Here is a 25621-nt window from a genome sequence, read left to right on the forward strand (position 1 = left end):
GAGGTTTCACTATGTTGGTCAGGCTGATCTCGAACTCCTGACCTCAGGTGATCCACCTGCCTCGGCCTCCCAAAGTGCTGGGATTACAGGCATGAGCCACCGCGCCCAGCCCAGAGTCCATATTCTTATCTACTGTCAGTGTGCACCAGCTGCTTTCCTTCCCTGCACACGGGGCACACTTGGTTCCTGGATTTGGGTGAGGTCGCCCATCCTGCCATGGTTTCCTTGTTCCTCCTGCACAGGTGAATTCCAGCTGCTGTAGAAACAACACAGGGAGAAGCCCTGGTCCTGCAACAACAGCACTGATAAAAAAAAAAATTATTTAACTTCTTGGATGGCAGGCGTCCCAGGGCTTCCTCGGGACAAAGGTGGCTGATGCAGGAGCCTGAGCAGCCTGCCATGCTGTCAGCGTAGACCGCGTGGTACAGATGCTGGTGGCACCATAATCTCATTTGATCTATTTCGGGAGGCAGTCAAGTGGATGAGAAAGCCCTCGGCTCCTCGGTGGAGAGAGCTAATCAGTCTGATGTCTGCCTAGGTCTGTCTCTCTGCCTGCGCACCACTGTGTAGCATTTAAAGAGAGAGACTTGGTGTGGAAAGTCTAAACACCCAGTCCTAGGAGTTTAGATGAAGGATTTTGCTTTTGAACAGCCATCCAGGGGTGAATGATACTAAGAGCAACAGAGGGAGAACCATGGAAAGCCACGACGGTGTGCATGTGGACAGTGACAGAGATCATGGCTGGACATTTGTGTCCTAGGGTGTGGGCATGAAGGGAAGAATTACAGGTTGTCTACACCCAGCCATGGTCGTAGGCAGGCAATTATGCCCAGAGAGTGTGTATGTGGGTCATAAGAAGAAATGTCCCTGCACCGCCTCCGAGGAGGGAAGTATCATTGGCAATTATCCAGACATAAGAACACAGGGAGTGGAGTCTCAATCCTGGCCCTCTTCTTTGATATGTTATGTGGGCCTGTTCCCATGCAGACAGGCTTCCACCTTGGCCTTTGGAAAGCAGGCTAAGATTGCTGGAAAATGTGACCATTGGCATCTGCACGATGGTATCTGTGATGCGGTGCTTCGTTCCAGGGCACCTTGTCTATCTTCTGAGATGCTATTACCTTGTGCCTACAAGCTGTACCTTCTGCTTGTGAGGCGAGAGGGCCCAGGCTGAGGGAAGGGGCTCAGAGCTTCTGTGGGGTCGTATGGCAGCTCTGGGCTTGTTGGTGGAACTTGGCTTGCCTTGACCCTTAGATAAATCTGAATCCTTGAGGGGAGCAGGTGGGTGGGACGGGTGTACGGGTGCACATTCTCTCCTGGCCTCTGAGCCCGCCTCTCCTGCTGTTTTTCATGCCATTTTTTCATGTTTTTTTGTGTGTTGTTCCCAAGCCAGCCCCTAAGATTTGCAGGGCCTGGGGCGAGAGTACACATGGAGCCTTCATTCCATCATCTAAAGTTATAAATCAACTAGGATAGGTCCCAACCTCCTACCCTGACAAAAGTACCTTCACAATGTCATGGAAGGCCAGGTTCAAGTTTAGAAGTTTCTGACTCCTCGGAGTTCTGCCTTGGGACTTGGGGAGTTGGAGAGCCGGCCCCAGCCCTCAGCCTGTCCTCTTCTCATCCCTGGCTCTGTTTTACTCCCAGAGTCCCAGCTTGGTCCAGAGCCCTGCAAACAGCTTGCCTCGGGTCTGTTTTGTGTGTGTGTGTGTGTGTGTGTGTGTGTGTGTGTGTGTTTAGACTTAGCCTATTTACTATCCAGTTAGTGAATAACAGTCCATGTACAAGTTATCGTCAGGTAAAAGATCGATACAACAAGAGATGTAAAGATGAAGCGTGTGTGTATGTATGTGTGGGCTGGGAGGGCGTGCGGTGTTAAGTTGCACATCTGCTGGAGTCAGATCATGGATAGCCTTGAATTACAGGCTGCAGAGCTGGGACTGAGCATGATGAGGTGGGGGTTTCTGAAGGTTCTGAGCGAAGAGGAATGAAATCGCAGCTGAACAGGAAGGAGACCAGTCAGGCAACAGCGTGGAGGAGCGGGGATGTGTCAGGAGGCTATGACAATAACCGCAAATGTCTCTTGTTTTTCAGGAAGTGATGTTCTGCAATGGATCGTCCAGCGGCTTTGGATCTCCAGTCTGGGTGAGAGCTCATCTGGCACTCAGTTATCCGGGACGGCTGTGTGTACAGCACCATGGGAGAAACTAAATAGAGACTTAGCCTGTGTTTCTGAGAAATTTACATTTTAATTGGACAGACATGACCTTCGTGTGTAAAAGTACCAGAATCAAAAGCAAAGGCAGGATAATTTGGGGACGAAAGAGTTATTTTGTACAAAATATTTAGAGCATAAATAACAGGGATAAGTGCGGAGGACTCAGTCAAGAAAGTCCTGGAGGGGGTGCTGTGTATAGCTGGTCTTGAAAGAAGTGATGCTTGTGAATTGGTGAAGAGGAGCTCTGAGGGTCTTCCTATAAGGGGACACTAGCAAGAGCAATGGTTTAGAAATGGAATGAGCGGAAAGTGGAGGAGTGACAAGGGAGATTGAGAGTCATGGCTCCAGATGGCTATGGAGGGTGGCAGAGGGGTGGAAGAGCACCTGAAGATCTGGGAGATAGGCAATAGGAAGCCACAGGCAATTTTTGAGCATGGCAATGTGCCTGATAATCATATTTCAGCTAGGGTGCCTCGCAGTGTCAGGCCTCTGAGCCCAAGCTAAGCCATCATATCCCCTGTGGCCTGCACGTATACATCCAGATGGCCTGAAATGAACTGAAGAATCACAAAAGAAGTGATATTTACATGGCCTGTTCCTGACTTAACTGATGACATTCCACCACAAAAGAAGTGAAAATGGCCAGTCCTTGCCTTAACTGATGGCATTACCTTGTGAAATTCCTTCTCCCGGCTCATCCTGGCTCAAAAATCTCCCCCACTGAGCACCTTGTGACCCCCCACTCCTGCCCGCCAGAGAACAACCCCCGCTTTTTCCTTTACCTACCCAAATCTTATAAAACGGCCCCACCCCTATCTCCCTTCGCTGACTCTCTTTTCGGACTCAGCCCGCCTGCACCCAGGTGAAATAAACAGCCTTGTTGCTCACACGAAGCCTGTTTGGTGGTCTCTTCACACGGACACGAGCGAAAGGCAGCAATTTAGAAAATGGACTGGAGCAGAAAGAAACTGGAGAGTAGATTTCACACTAGAAAATAGGCTGTTGGTACAATGAGGCATACAACTTTAGGACTTGGTCTTTGATGGAGGGAGCGAGACCTGGAGAGGGAGGGCTGGGGAGGAAGTCTTCCCACACCTTGGAGGCTGAGCTATGGGATGGGGAGATGGGTTGGGTCCTTGGGCTGGGGGGTCCTGCAGGAATGGAGGGATGGAATCCTCTCCAGAGGATGGAAGGATATCTGCTTTCATTGATGCTTTGGAGAAAGAACCAAGGAAGTTTGTCCTTTAATTGATATAATTGATAAACAAGGCTGTGCTTCCGAATAAACTGGAGCAGGGTGGGAATGAAAGTGAAGTGGGAAGGAGAGGAAGGGTCTGGACCCGAGATGCAGGCAGAGGTGAGCTTGGGATAGAAGTTGGCAATAAACATGATGCTCCTTGCTCATTCTTGGAGTGACAAAGTGTCTGTTGGTCCAACAGAGACATTTTCTTCCCAGTCCTGTGACCTTTCCCAGACCCAAAGGGCCTATAGAGGCTTCTCTAGGCCTTTCTTAACCGTCACCCGCTGCAGCAGACCACGTGTGGTTTCTGTTAACATCCAGATTTCCTAGTTCCCATCTAGACTTATTGAGTTGTCATTCCTGGGGATAAGACCTGGAGGCCCTCCTTTTAGCGTGCAACCCAGCTCACGCTTGTCCACAGCCAAGTTCAGGAACCAGTGTCCTCACTGCTCATGAGATGCAGTGCTGTTAGGAAGGGGCACCTGTCCTGGAGTTTGGGGTGCCGTGGGGGCCGGCAATGAGCTCCTGTCTCAGCCCTGCTCTTAACTTCCATGTCTGAACTGCTTTTCCCAGAGGCACAGAACTTGGGCAACTTTATTGTCAGGTATGGCTACATTTACCCCCTGCAAGACCCCAAGAATCTCATTCTCAAGCCTGATGGCAGCCTCTACAGATTTCAGGTGAGTCTTGGCCTTGACCCTGGCTGTTCATATGGGGTTGATCTCATTTGAAAAGGTGGGGTTCATAGTTTCACAGATCAGGACTTCAGAAACGGTGGAGGGGGCCAAGGTGGTTGGATTTCTTTAGCCACAGGGTTGGGGTCCATTGAGTCACAATCCAGTTTTAAAGCGTGGTTTCCCTGGTTTCTTTTGCAGACACCGTATTTCTGGCCCACCCAGCAGTGGCCAGCTGAAGATACCGATTACGGTAAATACTTCAGCCCCAACTATGCCTTTGGTAGTGCTTAACATGCTGCTTATTTACTTGCTGCACTTTGGTGACATTTGTCTTGCTGTCATCGTGACCTTTCTGTCAGTCCACATCTGTACTGGGCATGTCCCCAGGGGCAAGGGGCTGGGTGTGCTGAGCGTTCTCTCCCCGACTCTGAGCACAGCAGCCTCAGGCTTAGGGAGGCTGCAGATGGGGTTTTGAAAGATGATGATGGAAAATGTCATTGCTTTCTTTTCCAGCCATCTATCTGGCCAAGCGAAATATCAAAAAGAAAGGGATTTTGGAAGAATATGAAAAGGTATGGAGGTGCTTTTAAGTAGAGGTTGTTATAATTGAGTGGAAGATAGTTTTGAGCTGTACTTTCCTCATTCCCACATCACTACATTCATATGCGCCCACATTCATATGCGATCCATCCAGCCAGCCAGCTAGCCATCCATTTATTAATTAGAAGCAGCTAGCTGAAGTAAATTCTTTCTCATGTCTAACTTCAGTTTCTCTTGCTGTAATTTAAGCCCTTGCCTCAGTGGCTACTGGGCACACAGTGGCTACCCACTTCCTTTTGCCATCCCAAAACAATGTGACATAATAAATATGTACTCTAATGGACAACCCTTGGTTAACAGATTTGAACTTGAATTGTTTTTTTTTTGTTTTTTTGAGACAAGGTCTTGCTCTGTTGCCTGGGCTGAAGTACAGTGGCATGATCTCAGCTTATTGCAACCTCCACCTTCCAGGTTCAAGCGATTCTCCTGCCTTAGCCTCCCGAGTAGCTGGGATTACAGGCGTGTGCCACCACGCCTGGCTAATTTTTGTATTTTTAATAGAGATGAGGTTTCACTATGTTGGCCAGGCTAGTCTCAAACTTCTGACCTCAAGTGATCTGCCTGCCTCGGCCTCTCAAAGTGCTGGGATTACAGGTGTGAGCCATCGTGCCTGGCCCGAACTTCAATTTATGATGGGAAAACAATAGGACTGTATAGACTTTTGTTTTAGGCTGGGTGAGTCCAGTTTCCCAAAGAACACATGCTAGCCCTCAAAAGGCCAAAATTTCTGGGTGGAGGGTTAAAATCTTGCTGTGTTTTTATATTTATTTATTTATTTATTTATTTATTTATTTATTTGAGACAACGTCTTGCTCAATCACCCAGGCTGGACTATAGTGGTGCAGTCTCGGCTCACTGCAACTTCTGTCTCCTGGGCTCAAGCCTCAGCCTCCCAAGCAGCTGGGACTACAGGAGCATGCCACCACACCCAGCTAATTTTTGTATTTTTTGTAGAGACAGGAGGCCCAGGCTAGTCTCAAACTCCTGGGCTCAAGTGATCCATCCACCTCAGCCTCCCGAAGTGCTGGGATTACAGGCGTGAGCCACCATGCTAGGCCACGTGTTTTTATTCTTACAAACATGTTTTCAGAAAGGCCGGTTTATCTTTGGTTTATCTTAGGGTTTATTTTGTGAATTTGTGATGCTGTGTTGTTGAATAGTGAGTTTCCAGGTTGGGTGTGGTGGCTCACGCCTATAATCCCAGCATTTTGGGAGGCCAAGATGGGAGGATCACTTGAGGCCAGGAGTTCAAGACCAGCCTGGCAACATAGTGAGACCCTATCTCTACAAAAGATTAAAAAATTAGCCAGGTGTGGTGGCATGCACAGGTAGTCCTAGCTACTGAGGCAGGAGAATGGCTTGATCCCAGGAGTTTGAGGCTGCAGTGAGCTATGATTGTGCCACTGCCTTCCAGCCTGGGCAACAGAGTGAGACACTGTCTCAAGAAAAAAAATTGATTTTCAAATTATTTTTAATCTCTGATGCTCTCTTCCTAATCAGATTTGGGATACATTTATTTATTTATTTATTTTTTATTTATTTGAGAGGAAGTCTCACTCTGTCACCCAGCCTGGAGTGCAGTAGCACAATCTTGGCTCACTGCAAGCTCTGCCTCCCGGGTTCATGCCATTCTCCTGCCTCAGCCTCCCGAGTTGCTGGGACTACAGGCACCCGCCACCACGCCTGGCTAATTTTTTGTATTTTTTTTTTAGTAGAGACAGGGTTTCACCATGTTTGATGGTCTCGATCTCCTGACCTTGTGATCTGCCTGCCTTGGCCTCCCAAAGTGCTGGGATTACAGGCGTGAGCCACCACGCCTGGCCGGGATACATTTATTTTTACAAAAGCAAAGAAAACCAATAAAAGTGAGGCTTCTTGTGAAAGTGTTTTGAGAATTCAGCTGCTCCTTGAGTGAACACCATGGTAAAACCAGCTTAGATTCCATCGGGCTGGGTCCATGGTTGCCATGAGCCAGGGGTGTGCCCTTGCTGACTTAGAGTTTGTTGCCCTGCGGCACATGGCATATGTCTTGGGGCTTACTGTTCTCATTTTGTTTTTCTTCTTTAGGAAAATTACAATTTCTTGAACCAAAAAATGAACTATAAGTGGGACTTTGTCATTATGCAGGCCAAAGAGCAGTACAGGTGAGTGAAAGGAGACCATGCTTGTCCTCTCGGTGTCTTTCCTCCCTCTCTTCCTTCTTTGTTTCTTTTTATTTATTTTATTTTTTATTTTTATTTTTTTTTTGAGACAGAGTCTTGCTCTGTCGCCCAGCCTGGAGTGCAGTGGTGTGATCTCGGCTCACTGCAACCTCCGCCTCCTGGGTTCAAGCGATTCTCCTGCCTTGCCTCCCAAGTAGCTGAGATTACAGGCACCCAGCACCATGCCTGGCTAATTTTTATTTATTATTATTATTATTTGTATTTTTAGTAGAGACGGGGTTTCACCATGTTGGCCAGGCTGGTCTCAAACTCCTGACCTCGTGATCGGCCTGCCTCAGTCTCCCAAAGTGCTGGGATTACAGGCGTGAACCACTGCACCTGGACTCTTTCCTTTTATTAAAATAAACTTGTTTTTGAGCATTTATGTGCCTAACACTGGGCTGCGCAGGGGGAATCAAAAGACACAGTCTCGTAGGTCAGGCAGATGAAAGAATAGGCTATGGTGCTGCTGTGAGATGAGGGCCACCTGGCTGGGGTTTTCAGAAGGAATCGTAGAAATGGCATTGAACCTGGGGAATGCATAGGAGGGGTCCAGGTGAAGGATGGCAGTTGTGGAGGAAGAGGAGAGGTGTGGTGAGAGGAAGGGGCTCTCAGCAGGCAGAACCAGAGGCTGGAGGCAGGAGTGTGCCCACTGCAAGCAGTTCCTTGCAGCTGCATCTGAGAGTGCAAAGTGTGGAATTAGGAAGATGTGAACTAGAGATGTTAGCAAGAGCGGATCGTGAGAGGGCTTTGTGGTGAGGGCCATAGGGAGCCATAGAATGTTTAAGCAGGGAAGGGTACACAGTGATCAGATTGTCATGTTAGAACCATGCCTCGCTCACTTGCATTTGCCTGTTGCCATATCAGAACTGGAACTGGAAGTCCCCTCCAGGACTCTGCCTTAACGAGAGCCGGATGCAGATATTGGGGACAGTGAGTGGTAGGGAGAGGGTGTGGTCAGGACAAGGTTAGCCTATCATTACAAACAGACCCCAACTCTCAGGGGCTGGAAACCACAAGGTCCATTTCTTGCTGGTGCTCCTCATCCACCGTGGGGCAGCTGGGGCCCTGACATGCTTTCCCCACCTCCAGGACCCATATGCAGAAGAAGCAGCACCATCTGGGCTTTGTGCGTTGCTTAGCAGGGACAGGGATTTCCTGTGTGTATCAGAGCAGCCCTGTCATCCTGCTCATGAGTCACTAGGCAAAGCAGGTCAACGTCAAAGGTTGGTGGGTGGGGACATAGAATCCTACTAGGTGCCTGAGAAGAGGGACAGCTGGGAACATCTGGTGACCCGCACCAGTGATTACCAAAACCGATGATCCCCCCAGTCCAGCCTCACTCGCTGTGACAGTCCCAGATCCAGGAAGGTCTAGACTTGCTGGTGCTCAGCTGGACTGGATGGGGAAGACCTGATTCTCACCCAGCAGCCTAGGTATTGGAGTAGTGATGAACACTGTTTATGGGAGAGCTGGTCCGGGAAAAATAGATTCTTATGGTGGAACAGCTTTACTGCCCTCCAGGGGGGAAAATATGTTCTTAGGGTTTAGAATCAGGTAGAACATCAGTGAGAGAGCTGCCACTGCTCATTAGCCACAAACATGTTTCTACCTGGGTACATTTGAGGCAAAACAACACGGGTTATCTTTAATCACTTATATTTGTTCATAAGGCTTCATTTGGTGAGTTTCTGGGTACTGTCTCACTTTATGTTGGTGTGGGGAAATACTTACCGTAGTAATTATTGTCACCCTTCATTTCTACAAATGGGGAGACTGAGACTTAGGGAGGTGAAAATTACTTAGCTGAAGTCACTTGGTGAGATAATGGTAGATCTTGGGCTGATATTACTTAATTCCATTTGTTGCACCAGTTTTGAGTTTCTGATGGGTTCCAGCACTGGGCTGGGCTCCAGGGACACAGAGATGGGTAAGATGTGCCCCTCTCCCTCAACCCCTCCATCCCTTCCTCCTCCTGTCTGCTCTGAGCAGGACTATCCCAGCAACCCACAGGACTATGAACCCTGACATCTGCTTTCCTGGGCGCTCTGGGTGCTCTTGAAGCTTGGAGCTGTTCTCAGTGATCCCTGCAGGTCCACCACCAAGGCCTTGGACTCAGCTGCGATAAAGCTCTGTGCTGCCCAGGTCCTGGGACATTCCCCTCTTTCATTCTTCCAGGTGCCTTGGAATGAGCGATTCCTAAAAGGCTTGCTCCATTTGAGACGGCTTTTTCCCACTTATTTTATGGCTTAAAGGCTGCCTCTGATTTCAGATTTAGGGTCTCAGCACAAAACGTGGTTGACCATGTAGGTTGGCCCATAAAGTAGTCATTTTGTTATGCTGAGTCCTGTCTTCCAAGTTGCACACTCAGCACCCAGACAGCTACTCAAGATCTCATGTTGCTGTCAAACCTCAAACTTACCTTGTCCATATTCAAATATGGCTTTCCCTCACTCTCCAAACCTCTTCCTCCAGTATCACCCATATCAGTACCTCTACTGCCCCTACCCTGGTTGAACCAAACTCACCGTCACCTGAACCATGGCAACATCCTCCCAACTGGCCTCTCTGCTCCCAATTTCTCCCCATGTTTGAAACACAGATAAGATCACCTCAATCCATCTTCTCTAGCTATCAGGGAGAACATTCACTTCCAATGTTACTTCCTCAAAGAGGCTTTTCTGATTAGCTGTTACTGCACTCAGATCATCCTAAATTTAGTGGCTCAAAACAACAACAATTATTTTATTATGTGTCCTGATTTCTATAGGTTAGGGATTTGGGAAGGTCTTGGCCTATCAATTCTGACTCAGAGTCTCTAGAGTGGTTGCTGTCAGATGGCTGGAGCTGGGGGCCTGGAGCAACTGGGGGCTGGCTGGCATTTCCTACTCTCTTCTTGTAGCCTCTCTGTGTGGTCTAGCTTGAGCTACCTCACAGCACGGCGGCATCAGGGAGGGTTGTTAGATTGCTTAGAGGTGTTTGGGGACTTCAAGACCACATATTCCAGTAAGGAGGGTGACTGCTGTCCCACCTTTTATGGCCTGGCCTCAGAAATTAGTGCCATGCCTGACGTCCCATGTTGGTAGAAACCATCACAAAATCCCATCTGGCTTCAAGGGGAGGAGACATAGACACATCTGTCAATGGAAAGAGTGTCAAAGAATTGTAGACATATTTAAAAATCACCACAGAGGCCATCCCTGATGCTACATGATGGTACTCTGAATGTTTCCTTATGGCAAATAATGCAATTTGCAATTCTGTATTGATTCTTTGACTGTGTATGTGATGTTTAGCTCAAAAGCTACTCAAGGGCAGGGACTATGTTCGGTTCACCAGTAGACTCCCAGTGCTTGGAATATACTGGAAGATCAATGAGTACGTGAATGAACGAATGAATGAATGAAAAATTAAGCAAATGCTGTTGCTGAAAAAATCACAAACTAAAGTAATTCCTAGGTTACTAACTCTCTTGCATTCCATTTATCATGACTCTCCTCTAATAACATCTGTTACAGAAAAGCAGAAGAGCAAAGCCGGAAAGGACCCGTGGGGTAAATCAGAGAGTGACTCTATTTACCAGGCTCTCCAGCATTGTGGAAACTGCAATGCCTCAGGCTGGTTGTGGCCCATGCTCCTGAGGTCAGGGGCTAGTTAATGTGGTAGAAAATCCAGTTAGGCTGTCAGGGGGAAGTTTGAAAACAATGTTTATATTTAATTTCCAGAGGAGGCTGACGGAACGCCCAAATGGAATGGCGCTGTTCACCCATCTGGCTCCCTGAGTGTTATGATGTTTTTCACAGTACGTTAACGGGGAGATGAATTCGCCGACTCTGTCTTGCAGAGGGCGTGTGCGTCATCCCACGTTGCCTGGGAAAACAAGCATTAACAAGTGTGAGCGCGGGTCACCATGGAAATGGTACAGAAGGGGGCCCACGGCAGGATCATTAGTGTTACTTTGCCCCTGGAGGAAGAAGGCCCTGCGTCATTTCCCATCCAGAGTGGGAAAGGGAGAGAGACTGCGAGATAAAAAGGAAAATAAACAGCCCTTTTTTATTTATTTATTTATTTTTGAGACGGAGTTTTGCTCTTGTTGCCCAGGCTGGAGTGCAGTGGTGCGATCTCGGCTCACTGCAACCTCTGCCTCCCAGGTTCAAACGATTCTCCTGCCTCAGCCTCCTGAGTAGCTGGGATTACAAGTGCTTGCCACCATGCCCGGAACATTTTTATATTTTTGGTAGAGACGGGGTTTCACCATGTTGATCAGGCTGGTCTTGAACTCCTGACCTCAAGTGATCTGCCCACCTCAGCCTCCCAAAGTGCTGTGATTACAGGCATGAGCCACTGCGCCGGTCCATAAATAGCCTTTTATAGCAATAAGTTGTGCTCAGAAAAAGCCCCGACGTGGCATGAACTCTTTGCAGTGCCAGAGTAGAAGTTACAGGCACGGAGGAGAGAGGACTCCCCAGGCCAGCATCTTCCTCGTCACCATCCCACAGGGGGTTGCCTGCCTGACCAGACGTTGACTATGTTGTTGGCCCAAACAGGGAAAAGTTAAGAAGCCAGGAGGTCAAATGTCGACCCAGAAGTTCACCCATGCGCACTGCTCTCCAATGTTGAAGTTGGTGGAGTTGGTTTGATTTAGGGCTGGTGGCGGCAGTATGATCTCAGTGCAGCACTGTCCTGTCCGGGGAAGTTAGACCCCGGCCAGACTCCCAAGTGCAAGTGCCACTTCTGCCAATTGCTGGCAGTGTGACCCCGGTGGGCTGGTGGGGCATTCACCCCCTCTTCATTTCAGTGCCCTGAACTTTGAAGTAAGAAAAGGCCACCGGGAGGATGAAGTGGGATTAAAAGAGTTAATACGTGTCAAAGTGGTTAGAAGGGTGCTAGTACTTAAGTGAGATGTCAGTGCTTGCTGTGTTCATTACTATTACGGTATATGTGAATTACTTGGGCAGGTTGGGAGAGGGGTCTAGGTCATCAGGAATGAGGGGCATCACTAATCAAAAGACACAAAGTCTTCCTGGCCTTACACGTGGCTTTTGGCTTTCCAGGGCTGGAAAGGAGAGGAACAAAGCAGACAGATATGCCCTGGACTGCCAGGAGAAGGCATACTGGCTGGTGCACCGATGCCCTGTGAGTATCCTCCTGCCTGGTGTCCTCTGTCTCTTCCTGTGCCTCCCACCTCCATCCTGTGCTCTCCATACCTGTTGCCAACTCCTCTTTCTCTAGGGCGAGAATTGGATCAGCAGGAGGAGCTGCTCAGTGTTGGGTTAACATCCAAGTGCCTCTTGGCCAGAAAAGGAAGTTCTCTGCCTGGATGGGGTCTGCTCATGGCCCATCTGTTGGTGTTAGGTAGGGAGGGACCTGAATGAATTTGTCTTTTACGAGGGCTGGGACTTTTTTTTTTTTTTTTTTTTTTTGCTAGGATATCATACCTTGGGAAAGGAATATAAGGAGAAAAAATTAGAACGTAGGCCCCAATGGAGGCGCCAATGCAGAAAAATAGAGTCCCGTGAGAATGGAAACTGCTTGGCCAAAGTTCTCCTTGGTGTCTCTAGCTCCCTCACTTTTTCCTCTCCTAGATCCAGTTCCCAGCAGCTGAGATGGGAGAAGGAGAAGGAATACGTCTGTGTTGAGCTTCTCCTTGCTTGGAGCACACTGAATCTCTGGCTTTGGGACTTCAGTGGCCCAGAGAGACAAGCTGTACAGAGCTGGTGTAACTTGCCCCAGCTCATCACTGGGAAATGGTAGCCTCATTCCCCAGCACACAGAAGTGGGGTCTGACTGCTACATACTGGGATTAACTCTGCTGCCTCAGTTTCCTCCTGTACAGCTCCCTGTGCTGCCTATGGGTCATGGGAGGTAGGAGATGTGAATGAGATTCTGGAAATCGAAGAGTTAGAAAGAAATGTTCTTCCTCCTCTTCCTTTAGCTTCCTTGCCTGCCAGGTATCAGAAATTCTCAGAACCAGAAGGAGAACTGAGTGAGGCCTGGTGTCAGAGTTTATGGATTTTTGAGCTTCAAGCCCATCGATTTTGGCTGTTTTGCTTATATTCTTTATATACTGAAAACAGATTCTCCTAAGGTGTTCCACTCTGTAGCGGCATGGGTTTGGATGCTGTGTTGTTGAGGTTAAGGTGCTGAGGTTGATCCCAAACAGCTTGTTTGATTTTTTCTTTGCTTCAGGGTTTCTCCTCTAGGGAAACCAGTTTACAGATGCCTGACACAGGTATCTGGGGGCTGGGTGACAGAGCACAGGGTCCCAGAGATAAGCACCCCTCCTGGTTGGTAGCGAAGAAACTCTTTGTATGAGAAGGAGCCTCACATTGCTCGTGTGTTCCAGAAGCACTCTGTGGTGAGGATAAGGAGACTTGGCGGATATGCCACATTTGGCAAGACACCTTGGTGCCCAGTGGCACCATACCTGAGGGTAGGTAAAGAACGGCTTCTATATTATGTGCAGAGACTCCTCACTGTGCGAATGCCTATGTGACTACATTCCTTGCAAAGTGACATAGACTAGCTATGCATTAACATGAAAAACTGATCATCCGGGTTCTTCTCAGTTCTTCTGGGGTAAGTTCTCAGCCCCCACCAGGCTAGTGGCTGAGTGGCTCTTCACAGGATGATGCAGAATCACATAAATATGACCATGTGTCTCTATGACCACCACCTCCCCCCAGCCCATCTCCACCACCATGACCGTCATCCCACCTCCCACTCCCTCACCTCCCTTATCTCCCTGACCTCTACCACCTCTCTTATTTCCCCCACTTTCTCCACCACCTCCACCACCCTTATTGTCTTCATCATTGTGGTCACTGTCACCGTCACCATCACAGTAGACATGAACTGAGAACTCCCAGTGTGCTGGCCACTGTGCTAAGCCTTCTGCATTCTTTTTTTTTTTTTTTTTTTCTGAGATGGAGCCTTGCTCTGTCACCCAGGCTGGAGTGCAATGGCACGATTTCGGCTCGCTGCAACCTCCGCCTCCCAGGTTCAACCAATTCTACTGCCTCAGCCTCCTGAGTAGCTAGGATTACAGGCACACACCACCATGTCTGGCTAATTTTGGCATTTTTAGTAGAGATGGGGTTTCACCATGTTGGTCAGCCTAGTCTTGAACTCCTGATCTCGTGATCTGCCCGCCTCGGCCTCCCATAGTGCTGGGATTACAGGTGTGAGCCACCACGCCTGGCTGCCTTCTGCATTCTTATTGAACCTTTGCAGCCCTGTATGGAAGGGTTTATTATTATTCTCATTTTACTGATAAGCAAGTGAAAGCTCAAGGATGCTGCTAATTTGCCCAAAGTTACACAGCTAGTTAGTGCCAGAGGGTCTGAACCCACATACCACTGACTGTGGAGCACCAACCCCTGCACCTTAGCCCTGTGCACTTCTGCCTCTCATGACAATGTCATGTGATATCTTGGTACAGTTCTGTCCTTTGGTAACCTCCTCGGTCATTAGAACGTTGCCTGGGTCACTGCTGCTCTAAGAAGCCGAATGCCTGGGTTTACACGTGCCTGGTGCTTCTTTGACAGCACTGGGGACCCAAGTTCAGCATGAGGCTATGATGGACTTGGAGTGGTCCTAGAACTTCCAGGACTAAAAACTGCTCCCCACATCTAACCTCTTTCATGGCTGCTCCCTGAGTGAAAACCAGACCAGTAGTCAAAGATGAGGCAGGAGAGTGCAGTGGCCCCACTCTCTGTGATTTTCTTAAAATTCTCCCCATCTCTTGTTGGCCTGTGGGGGTGGAAGGTAGTGTTTTTGAAGAGCATCTCAGTCTAGAAATTGAGCGATCTGACTGACAGGCTCAGGAAGCCCCGGAGCTCACAGGCTGCCAGACTGTCTCCAGGAGACCCAAACAAACCATCAGTTCAATGGGAAAAAAGCCAGCCAAGGCAAACAAAGCACTTGGCGCTGTGGAGTGTCGCGGCCACTCCGTGTCAGACTGTAACCAACAGTTGTAGAGTGAGACGTGGCCTGCTGTTACTGAACCGACTCATTCACTTGTTCATTTGTCTGTTCGTTGATCCATGAAATCTTCGTTGAGCCTTGACTTTGTCCCAGGGAAGGGGTTAGGTGCTGGGTGTGAAATAACACCCAAGAGTCATTGAGTACTCCTCTGAACCTGTGTTAAGCTCTTGGCACAGATGACCTCATTGACGCCTGATGCTATGATGTAGGGAATATCACCATCCCCGTTATTCAGATGGAGAAATTGAGGCTCATAGGGGTTCAGTAGCCTGCTCAGTTCTGAGAGAGGAAGCCACATCTTTCTGATGGTAAAGCCCGATATTCTGCTTCTGTGCAAGGAGGCCCCACCCGTGGTCCCTCTCTCAGCTCAAGGAGCTCGAAATCCAAATTGCTGGAGCACAGGTGAGTGACACTCTCCCAGAGATAAGACCTAATTGCAGAAGGGGCACAGCGAGAGGGTGATTGATTTAGAAAGGCAGGGAGAAACGTCTGATAGATGCTGTTTCAGGGAGATCATCACTGGCAAAGGCCAAGACCCCACGTGGGTGGTGGTAGTTGAGGCTCTGACCTGAATTCCTACCCGGAGCCCAAAGGACACCTGTGATTCAGCATCCTGTAATGAAGGAAAACGATGTTTCTCACCCGTTTTTTACTCAAATGGAACCAAGTACAGATCTGAGCACGATGCAAACAACAGTGAGTTTTGTAAATGAACAAAGGGAGAAAGCGCTCCCTTAGACAGGCATGTGGAGGCCTTCCCTGCATCCTTGCTGTGCCATCTGTGACTTCCTGCCTCCCAAGGATGTAGTCTGAAGCTGCTTCCTGGCGGTGGGTGTGCTAAATCAAGCGATCCCTTATCTGCTTATCAAGCTAAATGACCCTTGTTTCAACCACATATGCAGACACTTGCCAGAGATGTCTGCCCTCCATTTCCCATCGAGGTTAGGCTAAATGTCCAACAATGGAAAATGGCAAAATAAATTGAGGTATATTAACATGATGGAACATTGTGAAGCTATTCAAATAATATTTTCAAAGGCCATTCATTGATCTAGGAAAATGATCTGACATATAATGTGTTTTTTGTTTGTTTGTTGTTTTTTGTTTGTTTTTGAGACAGAGTCTCGCTCTGGGGTGCAGTGGCATGGTCTTGGCTCACTGCAACCTCTGCCTCTTGGGTTCAAGCAATTCTCCTGAATCAGCCTCCTGAGTAGCTGGAATTACAGGCGCCTGCCACCACACCTGGCTAATTTTTTGTATTTTTAGTAGAGACGGGGGTTTCACCATGTTGGCCAGGCTGGTCTCGAACTCCTGACTCTGCCTTGGCCTCCCAAAGTGCTAGGATTCCAGGCATGAGCCACTGTGGCGGCCTGACACATAATGTTATATTGTAAAACCAGGGTGGGTGGAATGCTCCATGTGCCATGGTCCAAAAATAAAAAATAAAAAAAATTAACATATATTTTGTGAATATCTGCTCTATGCCGGGTGCTTACTAGGCATTGGGGATATTTGGATTATGAGCCAAGACAGACATTGCCCGTGACCTCAAGGAGTTTCTTGCAGTCTGGTGGAGAGACAAAGACTAAAATGATTAAACCAATGAATGAGTAACAAGCAGAATGCCATGGCAGCTGGTAGGAGGCAGGGGCTCTGCGTCCGGTTGGGGGTCAGGGAACACAGGACACAGGACGTGGAGAGTGACATTCAAGCCAAGATCCTCTAGGAGCTGACTTTCCTAACACAGCAACATAAAATTGTCTCCCTGTTTCACCTCATCTCTATTTCTTTTTTCTTTCTTTCTTTCTTTTTTTTTGAGACGGAGTGTTGCCCTGTTGCCCAGGCTGGAGTGCAATGGCGTGATCTCAGCTCACTGCAACCTTCGCCTCCTGGGTTCCAGCGATTCTCCTGCCTCAGCCTGCCGAGTAGCTGGAATTACAGGTGTGCGCCACCTCGCCTGGCTAATTTTTTGTATCTTTAGTAGAGATGGGTTTTCACTGTGTTGGCCAGGCTGGTCTCGAACTCCTGACCTCATGATCTGCCGGCCTCAGGCTTTCAAAGTGCTGGGATTACAGGCATGAGCCACCGCGCCTGGCCTCATCTCTATTTCTTTCCCCTATCTTATTTTGTTCAGAAAACGAGTTAGTGTTTTACTTAGTATTTGTTTTCTGTTCCATGCACCAGAAGAGTCTGATATTTTTGGGAAGAGGGTGAAGCTGAGAGAAGGAGGGGCAGGGGGACACGGTGGAGTACCACCGAGAAGTGTCCGTCAGCTCCACGCTGGCCTTGCTCTGTATGTGGGTTCCTGGGAACATCGCCTCCTCACGAGCAGTTGTCACGAGTACAGGAGCTCCTTTCCTGACCTGAATGATGATGCATTGAGCAAATTGCCTCTTTGGCTTACACCCAAGGGATGTTGTTTGGGGGGGGGGCAGGGTCACACCCTGGTGTTCACAGTTCCTCAGGGTGAAGGAGGGGAGCTTGCATGTCTCTGAAGGCTTCCTGCATGAGGCACCAGGGCAGAAAGTGCCTGCTGCCTCCTTATCTGCGGGCCACACACCGCAGGATGCATCGGCTGCCCTTATTTCCTGGGCGCTGACAGTCAGTTCTGGTTAACTTCATCTGAACACCCTGTTATGTGCCAGAAACTGTGTCAGCAGCACTCTGGTGATGATCATAGTGGGTCAAAGACTTTACACTACCTGATGAATGAAGAAATGGATGAATGAAAGGAGCTTGGGAGTCTCTGAAACCAGCAGAGGCAGAAAGGCAGCCCTCTCACCAGTTTCGAGGGCAGGGAACTGGAAAAGGACCACAGCTTGATTGGGAACAACTGAGACTTAAGGGCTGCTGCCCACAGAGGTGCAAGAGCCGAGGCAGCAGTGGCCAGAGGACTGTGCCTGGCTGTTCTGTAGGGAAGGCACGGAGAGCCAGGTTGGGCTGGAACTGGACAGGCTGGCAGAATCATGAAGCCCAGTGGGTGGCTGCAGGTCTGAGAGTCTAAGGCCGTCTGGTCTGGGCAGCTGAGGGCATAGAGGAGTCTATCTCAGTTATGCAGTGCACTGTTGAGCACTGGGGCAACCAAATTTATATCAGAGCCTGGGGCACATTGGAAGGAAAGAACTAGATAACGAATTCAAGACTTGAGCAGATGACCACACCGAAGTCACCGAGGCAGTGAGCTCCTGTGGAAGAGCAGCCAGACACTGGTTGTAGGGCATCATGAGCACAGGCTGTGTGTGAGTGTGAGTGCATGTCAGTATGTCTGGGTGTGCATGTATGTGAGTGTGTGAATGTATGTGTGCGAGTGTGTGTACATGTGTGCATGTGTGTGAGCATGTATGTCAGTGTGTTGGCGTGTCAAGGTGTGCATGTATGTGAGAATATGTATGTATGTGTGAGAGTGTGTGTAGATGTGTACATGTAAGTGAGCATGTATGTGAGCGTGAGTGTGCATATGTATGTGTGAGAGTGTGCCTAGGTTTGTGCATGCATGTAAACATGTATGTGTGTGTCAGTATGCACGTGTGTGAGTGTGTGAATGTGTTACGTGTGAGCATGCATATGTGTGTGCATGTATGTGAGCATGTTTTTGTGTATTCATTCTCATAGTGTTATAAAGAAATACGCAAGACTGGGTAATTTATAAAGGAAAGAGGTTTAATTGACTCACAGTTCTGCATGGCTGGGGAAGTCTCAGGAAACTTACAATCATGGTGGAAGGGGAAAAGGCACATCTGACATGGTGGCAGGTGAGAGAGAGCGAGTATGTGAAAGAGGAACTGTCAGACACTTATAAAACCATCAGATCTCATGAGAACTCACTATCATGAGAACAGCATGGGGGACACCACCCCCATAATCCAGTCACCTCCCACCAGGTCTCTCCCTCAATCCCTGGGGATTATGGAGATTACAGTTCAAGATGATATTTGGGTGGGAACACAGAACCAAACCATATTAATGTGTGTGTGTGTGTGTGTGTCAGGACATGCGTGTATGTGAGTGTGTATGAGTGTGCATATGTACATGTGGGAGTATGCGTAGGTGTGTGCATGTATGTGAGCATGCGTGTGTGAGTGTGCCAGTGTGTCAGGGCATGTATGTATGTGAGCATGTGTGAGTGTGCATATGTATGTATGAGAGTGTGTGGGTGTGTGAGTGTGAGAGTGTGTGAACGTGCCAAAGTGTGTGTATGAAGTCTGCCTTCAGTTATGCAGGGGGATTTCTCCATACCAGATTCAGGGGGCAACTCCTAGAACCCTTTTTGGCAAAGACACTGACTCTGCTGAGCCCCTGCCATGTGAGGTTAGATCCCATGGTGTTATCCCTTCAAGACACCTGTCTCAACTCTAATTTATCCTTTGTGTGATTAATTGCTGAGTGGCTACCTCCCCCTTGAGACTGGGAGTGCCTCAGTAATGCCTGCTGGGGGGCAGTGGTCTCGGGGCACACTCACCATGGGCTCCCCAGGGCTCGCACAATGTCCGGCACATAAGAAGTGCCCCATAGATATTTGCTGATCAAGATCCACTTGTAACAACTAGGGTAAGGATGGCCGTTCCCTTTCCCTGTCCTCCTCCCCACCCACTTTCTATTGCCTTTTCCTTTCTCTTCCCTGTGTCGTCTTGTCTGCACATATTTGCCTCCATGGTAGCCCAGTGAGCTAGGTTGCTAGATTTAGCAAATAAAATACAGGAAATTTGGTTGAATTTGAATTTCAGATAAACAACAAATAATTTTTATGTAAAATGTATTTTGTATATTTAGTATAAATATATAATAAGCATCAAAATATTGGGAGAGAAATTATTTGCCATTTATCTTAAATTAACTGGGCTTCCTATATTTTATCTGGCAGTCTTACATCTGAGCTAAAACCCAGTCTGATCCCATGGATGAGGCTGAATTTGATGGCAAGAAAGCCCAGTTGCTTCCCAACTCTCTGCTTCAGTGTAGCCAACCTGGTTGGTCACATGTGCTGAGCAATGGGTGGATGCCTGGCATCACACCTGCATCAGGGGAAGTGAAAGACCCAAATTATTGGCCTCAAAGAGTCAAGGAGTTGAGAGAGACCAAGTAAGATTTTCTGGAGAGCTGGGTTACCTGCTGGCAAAGGGAACTAACAGAGATTACAGTCCCAGTTTTGGGCCATTCTTTTACATATGTAATCTTAAAATGAATACAACCCCTTGCTCAGCAATAGCTACCTTCTGTGGAGAGCTTCACACCCTATCTTGTTAAATCTTCACAAGAACCTGCCACGTAGGAGGCTTCTTCTCTGTTTCTTAGAGAGGTTAGTGAGTGCCAAGACAAGGAGTGTTTTCCAAGATCTTCTGCACAGCTGGGAAGTGGCAGAACCAGGAGTGGCACCCAGACGTGCCTGACAAGCCTGGACTTTCCCAAAGCACTGCTCTGTCACTTCTCTTTTCCCGCCAAGCCCAAGATGAAACCACAGAGTGTGGGGAAGGAGCACTGTGGGAAGAGTCAGGAAGCCCATGTATTAGTCTCAGTGAACTCTTTTGGAGCCTGAATGTTACCCATCCATATGCCCACTCACTCATCCATCCATCTACTCACTCAACCATCCATCCATCCATCCATCCGTCCATCCATCCATCCATCCATCTATCCATCTCTCTCTCCCTCCCTTCATCCATCCATCCCTCCATCTGTCCATCCCACTATGGTGCTGAGTTTGTCATCCATCCATCCATCCATCCACCCATCCATCCATTTCTTCACCCATCCATTCACCATCCATCTACCACAAATTTACCCATTCATCCATGCATCCATCCCTCCGTCTATACATCCCACTATGGTGCTGAGTTTGCCATTCATCTGTCCATCCATCCATCCATCCATCCATCCATCTCTTCACCCATCCACTCACCATCCACCTACCACCCATTCATCCATCCATCCCTCCTTCCCTCCCTCCATCCATTTGTACACCATTCCATTCCTCCATCCATCCATCTCACTATGGTGCTGGGGATGCCATTCATTTGTTTGTCCATCCATCCATCCATCCATCCATCCATTCATCCATCCATCCATCCTTCCATCCCTCCATTCATCCATCTCACTATGGTGCTGGGGATGCCATTTATCTGTCTGTCCATCCATCCATCCATCCACCCATCCATCCATCCGTTTATTCACCCACCCACCATCCACCTACCACCCATTTACCTATTCATTCATCCATCTACCCATCCCCCTCTCCTTCCCTCTTTCCTGCCACCCATCCAACTCTGGTGCTGGGAATGCCATTCATCTGTCTGGCCATCCATCCATCCACTCACCCACCCATCCACCATCTACCCGCCACCCATTTACCTATTCATCCATCCACTTATCCATGCATCCCACTATGGTGCTGGGGATGCCAACCACCTGTCCATTTTTCCATCCATCCACCCACCCACGCATCTACCCATCCTTCTCTCCATCCATCCTTCCATCTCACTATGTTAGGTGCTGGGGATACTGGGAGGCAGAACAGCCCTCATGAAGCTCAACAGCTCACCTGGAGGGTTTACACCCACTCAAAGCTTCCCATGGGCTAGGCCACAAGCTCTTCTCAGCTCGATCTCACAATTGGCAGATTAACCGAGACCCACAGTTAACCAGAAACTGGAGACTCTCCCTGTAATGACCTTATGTTGTTTTTATTCCATTTAGCCTGGAATGGACAATGTGCTGGACTACGGCCTGGACCGAGTGACCAATCCGAATGAAGTCAAGGTAAACCAGGTATGTCTCTGCTGCATAGTTTGGGTAGGGCATAGGTCGGATTCTGGGGCTGGGAAGGTGTCCACATGTCTATTCGTGTCTGTTAGGGCAACGATATCTCCTCTTTGAGACTGTCAAAGAGAGGAGGACCGTGGGCTCTGTGGACTCAGGGTTAGGGGAGAAGTGGGACCATGGCAGGGTGCTAGGTGAGAAGAAATTACGATTGAAGACAGACAGAGGCTGTAGAGTGCAGGGAAGAGCTAATGGGATCTAGATGGCTGGTTTTCAAACTTTTCTGAGTCACTTCCCCCTTTGAAAATCTGATGAAAGTTATGAGCTCATTCCACTCAAAGATGCACAGACAGACATTCTGTACACAGTTTCAGCCAGTTCCTTGATCCCAAGGAGACTGTAGACCCCAGCCTCGAAACTCTTGAATCAGTTTTAGATTTAACCTTAATCCACATGACAGGACCTGGAATCTAACACTTTCTTTCACATCCCAGTGGAGTGGGATCTTTGTAAAGATTCTCCAAGCAGGTTTCATTAAAAAAAAATACCTTTCCTCAAATAGGCCATCTTTCGTGATGGAGAGCCAATGTCCTATGAGTATTTATTTATTTATAGAAATACAGTTCATAAGCTGTTGAGCCCATGGCCCTATTGACATTTGGGGCCAGATAATTGTTTTTTTCCTATTTATTTATTTAATTCATTTATTATTTGAGACAGGGTCTCACTCTGTTGCCCGGGCTGCAGTGCAGTGGCATGCTCATAGCTCACTGCAGCCTTGACCTCTTGGGCTCAGGTGATCCTCCTGCCTTAGCCACCCAAGTAGCTAGGACCACAGGTACATGCCACCATGCTTGGATAATTTTTGAAATTATCTGTAGAGACAGTGTCTTTCTATGTTGCCCAGGCTGGTCTTGAACTCCTGGGCTCAAGCAGTCCTCCTGCCTTGGCCTCCCAAAGCACTGAGATTACAGGTGTGAGCCACTGTGCCTGGCTCAGATAGACAATTCTTTGGTGAAGTTGTCCTGTGCATTTTAGAATGTTTAGCAGCATCCCCAGCTCTGCCCATGAGATGTCAGTACCTCCATTCCTCTCCCTGCCCACCTAAGCCCCAGTCCTAACAATCAAAAATGTCTCCAGACATTGCCCATTGTACCCTGGGAAGGAAGTCAACATTACTCTGGCTGAGAACCACTGATTCCAATGAACCATCCTAGACCCATTTAAACAGATCTTAGGTGGTTTCATTGCTTTCTGTCAAACATTGTCTTTGGGTAGCAAGGGTCGTCATCTCTAGCCTAGGGTGCATCTATAGGGCTCTGCAGAGCCTTAAGGCATGAGTGGGGGCCTGTAGGGGTGTGCAGGGGAAGGAGGAGGGTGGAAGTGGGAGGGGAAAGAAAAAGGAGCCAGAAATGTTAGCAAGGCCGCTCTGGGACAGTGTTTGCTTTTGCTCCCTGGAGAGGGTCACCGGGGGAACCATTAGGTCTCTTGTCCACAAGCTGGAGAGACCCTTCCTTTGATACACACAGGGCACAGTCAGCCTTAACTCAGCTGTTCCCAGGGCAGCCTTTCCCGTGTTCTCCTTGTCAGAGAACAGATCACTGCTGAGGCCTTGTAGGCTTGGTTGCCATGGAAACAGAATCCTCGAGTAAAAGACTGAACCTGGGTGGAAGGTTTGCTTTTTTTTATGGCTAACTAGCAGCTCTGGAAACCTCTTTCCTGGGGAGGAGAGAGAGGGTGGAGGCAGAAAGCACATCACTCATTCTGAGATGGGGGGGTGGGAACAAAGGGTCACCCATCCGTGACCCAAGCCAGGATACTGCTCAGCTGTGTGTGTGTGTGTGTGTGTGTGTGTGTGTGTGTGTTGGGGGTGGTTGGGGTGGTTAGGCAGGACCTTAACTTCATCCATTTGAGAGAGAAGCTAAGGAGCTGAGCTGCTCCATCCTGGGGGTGACTTCTGAGGAGGGTGACCAGATTACTGTCTTTACTGAGGAGGCATCTTTGTGCTCCTTGGCTTTCAGAGCCCACTTCCTGCGGATGTGGATGCTGGCAACACCCTCAGCCCAGAGCCCAGTGGGCAGGCTGGGTGTACGACAGAGGGTGCCTTTGCCATGGTGGGGTGTGATACGGGCTGTGTCTCTGCTGTTGTTTACCGTTATCTTCTCTGTCTCTCTCTCTCTCTCTTCCCAGCTATCTATCTATCTCCTGCCTGTGCACTCTGGCTGCTGTGGAATAAAGTATTAAGAAGAATAAAGAACTGCAATTCTCATGCATGCAGAGCCCCTTCCAGCCCTCCCCTCAGGCAGCCCCAGCATGCTGTGGTTTATCTGTCTGCAACATTTTCCACTGTCTGCGAGTCCCCTGTGTTCCTGGGTTAATTTGCCCTGAGAGAAGAGGGTTGCCAAGAGCATGAAGCATCTCCATGAAGACCTGGGAGTGCAGAGGCTTTGGATTTTTGTCTCACTTCAGAGAACTCATGGTGCCTGAGCTGGTTTGAAGAGAGGTCATTTTGAGAAGGAATCAATCCTTCTTTCTTTTTTTCTTTTCTATTCTTTTGTTTTGAGACGGAGTCCTGCTCTGTCACCCAGGCAGTAGTGCAGTGGCGTGATCTCGGCTCACTGCAACCTCCGCCTTCCGGGTTTAAGTAACTCCTTGCCTCAGCCTCCAGAGTAGCTGCGATTACAGGTGTGTTCCACCACGCCCAGCTAATTTTTTCATATTTTTAGTAGAGACGGAGTTTCTCCATGTTGGCCAGGCTGGTCTCGAACTCCTGACCTCAGGTGATCCGCCCATCTTGGCCTCCCAAAGTGCTGGGATTACAGGCATGAACCACTGCGCCTGGCCATCAATCCTTCTTTTTAAACTTTTATTTTAGGTTCAGGGGTTACATTTCAGGTAAACTGCATGTCACCGGAGTTTGGTATATAGATTATCTTGTCACTCAGGAAATAAGCATAGTACTCATAGGTAGTTTTTCTATCCTCTCCCTCCTCCCACCCTCCACCCTCAAGTAGGCCTGGGTGTCTGTTGTTCCCTTCTTTGTGTCCTTGTGTACTCAATGTTCAGCTCCCACTTGTAAGTGAGACCATGTGGTATTTGGTTTTCTGTTCCTGCGTTAGTTCGCTTAAGACAATGGTCTCTAGCTCCATCCGTGTTGCTACAAAGAACATGATCTCATTTTTTTTTATGGCTGCGTAGTATTCCATGGTGTATATGTACCACATTTTCTTCATCCAGTCTACCAATGATGGGCATTTAGGTTGATCCCATGTCTTTGCTATTGTGAATAGTGCTGCAGTGAACATAGGCATGCATGTGTCTTTATGACGGAATGATTTATATCCCTTTGGGAATATACCTAGTAATGCGATTGCTGGGTCAATGGTAATTCTATTTTAAGTTCTTTGAGAAATCACCACACTGCTTTCTACAATGGCTGAACTAATTTCATTCCCACCAGAAGCATATAAGCTTCCCTTTTCTCCTTGCCAGCATCTGTTATTTTTTGACTTTTTAATAATAGCCATTCTGACTAGTGTGAGATGGTATCTCATTGTGGTTTTGATTTGCATTTCGAGAATGAGTAAATTCTTGAGAAGATGTATCTGTTTTCCCCAAATAGAGGCAAGTAACTGTCAACCATAAGGAGGAAAGTCATTAGGTTGGCAGGTGTCTCGGGCCCTGGTGACCCACTCCCACTGGCTAATGGCAGCTGGGAGGGACTGGCCAGGGGCCGGGACCACACTCTAGAAGTGAGTCCTCTTTTAGCTCCAATACTTTGAGGCATACGGAACCCCCAACTCCTGCACTCCAGGAGGTGATGGGGGCAGGGGCCGCTCATGGCAGGATCACTGCCATCATTTAGGGATAAGGGCAGTGTCGGGTGCTGAAGAGACCCTTGACATTGGCCTGAGCCCCAGCTCTGCCACTTCCGGTCCATGTGATC

At 48.5% G+C, this 25621-nt stretch overlaps 1 protein-coding gene across 2 annotated transcripts in view; it reads left to right on the forward strand.

Annotated features, from left to right (window-relative positions):
• Positions 1 to 25621, forward strand: part of RGS9 (regulator of G protein signaling 9) — a 90583-nt gene that overhangs the window by 18933 nt on the left and 46029 nt on the right. Inside the window, exons 3-9 of one of the 2 annotated variants that reach the window (XM_003812348.4) lie at positions 2095 to 2145; positions 4032 to 4138; positions 4334 to 4385; positions 4649 to 4707; positions 6803 to 6879; positions 11991 to 12072; positions 21613 to 21684. In XM_003812348.4, the coding sequence (XP_003812396.1) occupies positions 2095 to 2145; positions 4032 to 4138; positions 4334 to 4385; positions 4649 to 4707; positions 6803 to 6879; positions 11991 to 12072; positions 21613 to 21684 (500 nt within the window). The remainder of the gene's footprint in view (positions 1 to 2094; positions 2146 to 4031; positions 4139 to 4333; positions 4386 to 4648; positions 4708 to 6802; positions 6880 to 11990; positions 12073 to 21612; positions 21685 to 25621) is intronic. The other variant, XM_008964732.4, reaches the window with a different exon arrangement.

Source organism: Pan paniscus, chromosome 19, assembly GCF_029289425.2.
Source record: "Pan paniscus chromosome 19, NHGRI_mPanPan1-v2.0_pri, whole genome shotgun sequence".
NCBI lineage: Eukaryota > Metazoa > Chordata > Mammalia > Primates > Hominidae > Pan > Pan paniscus.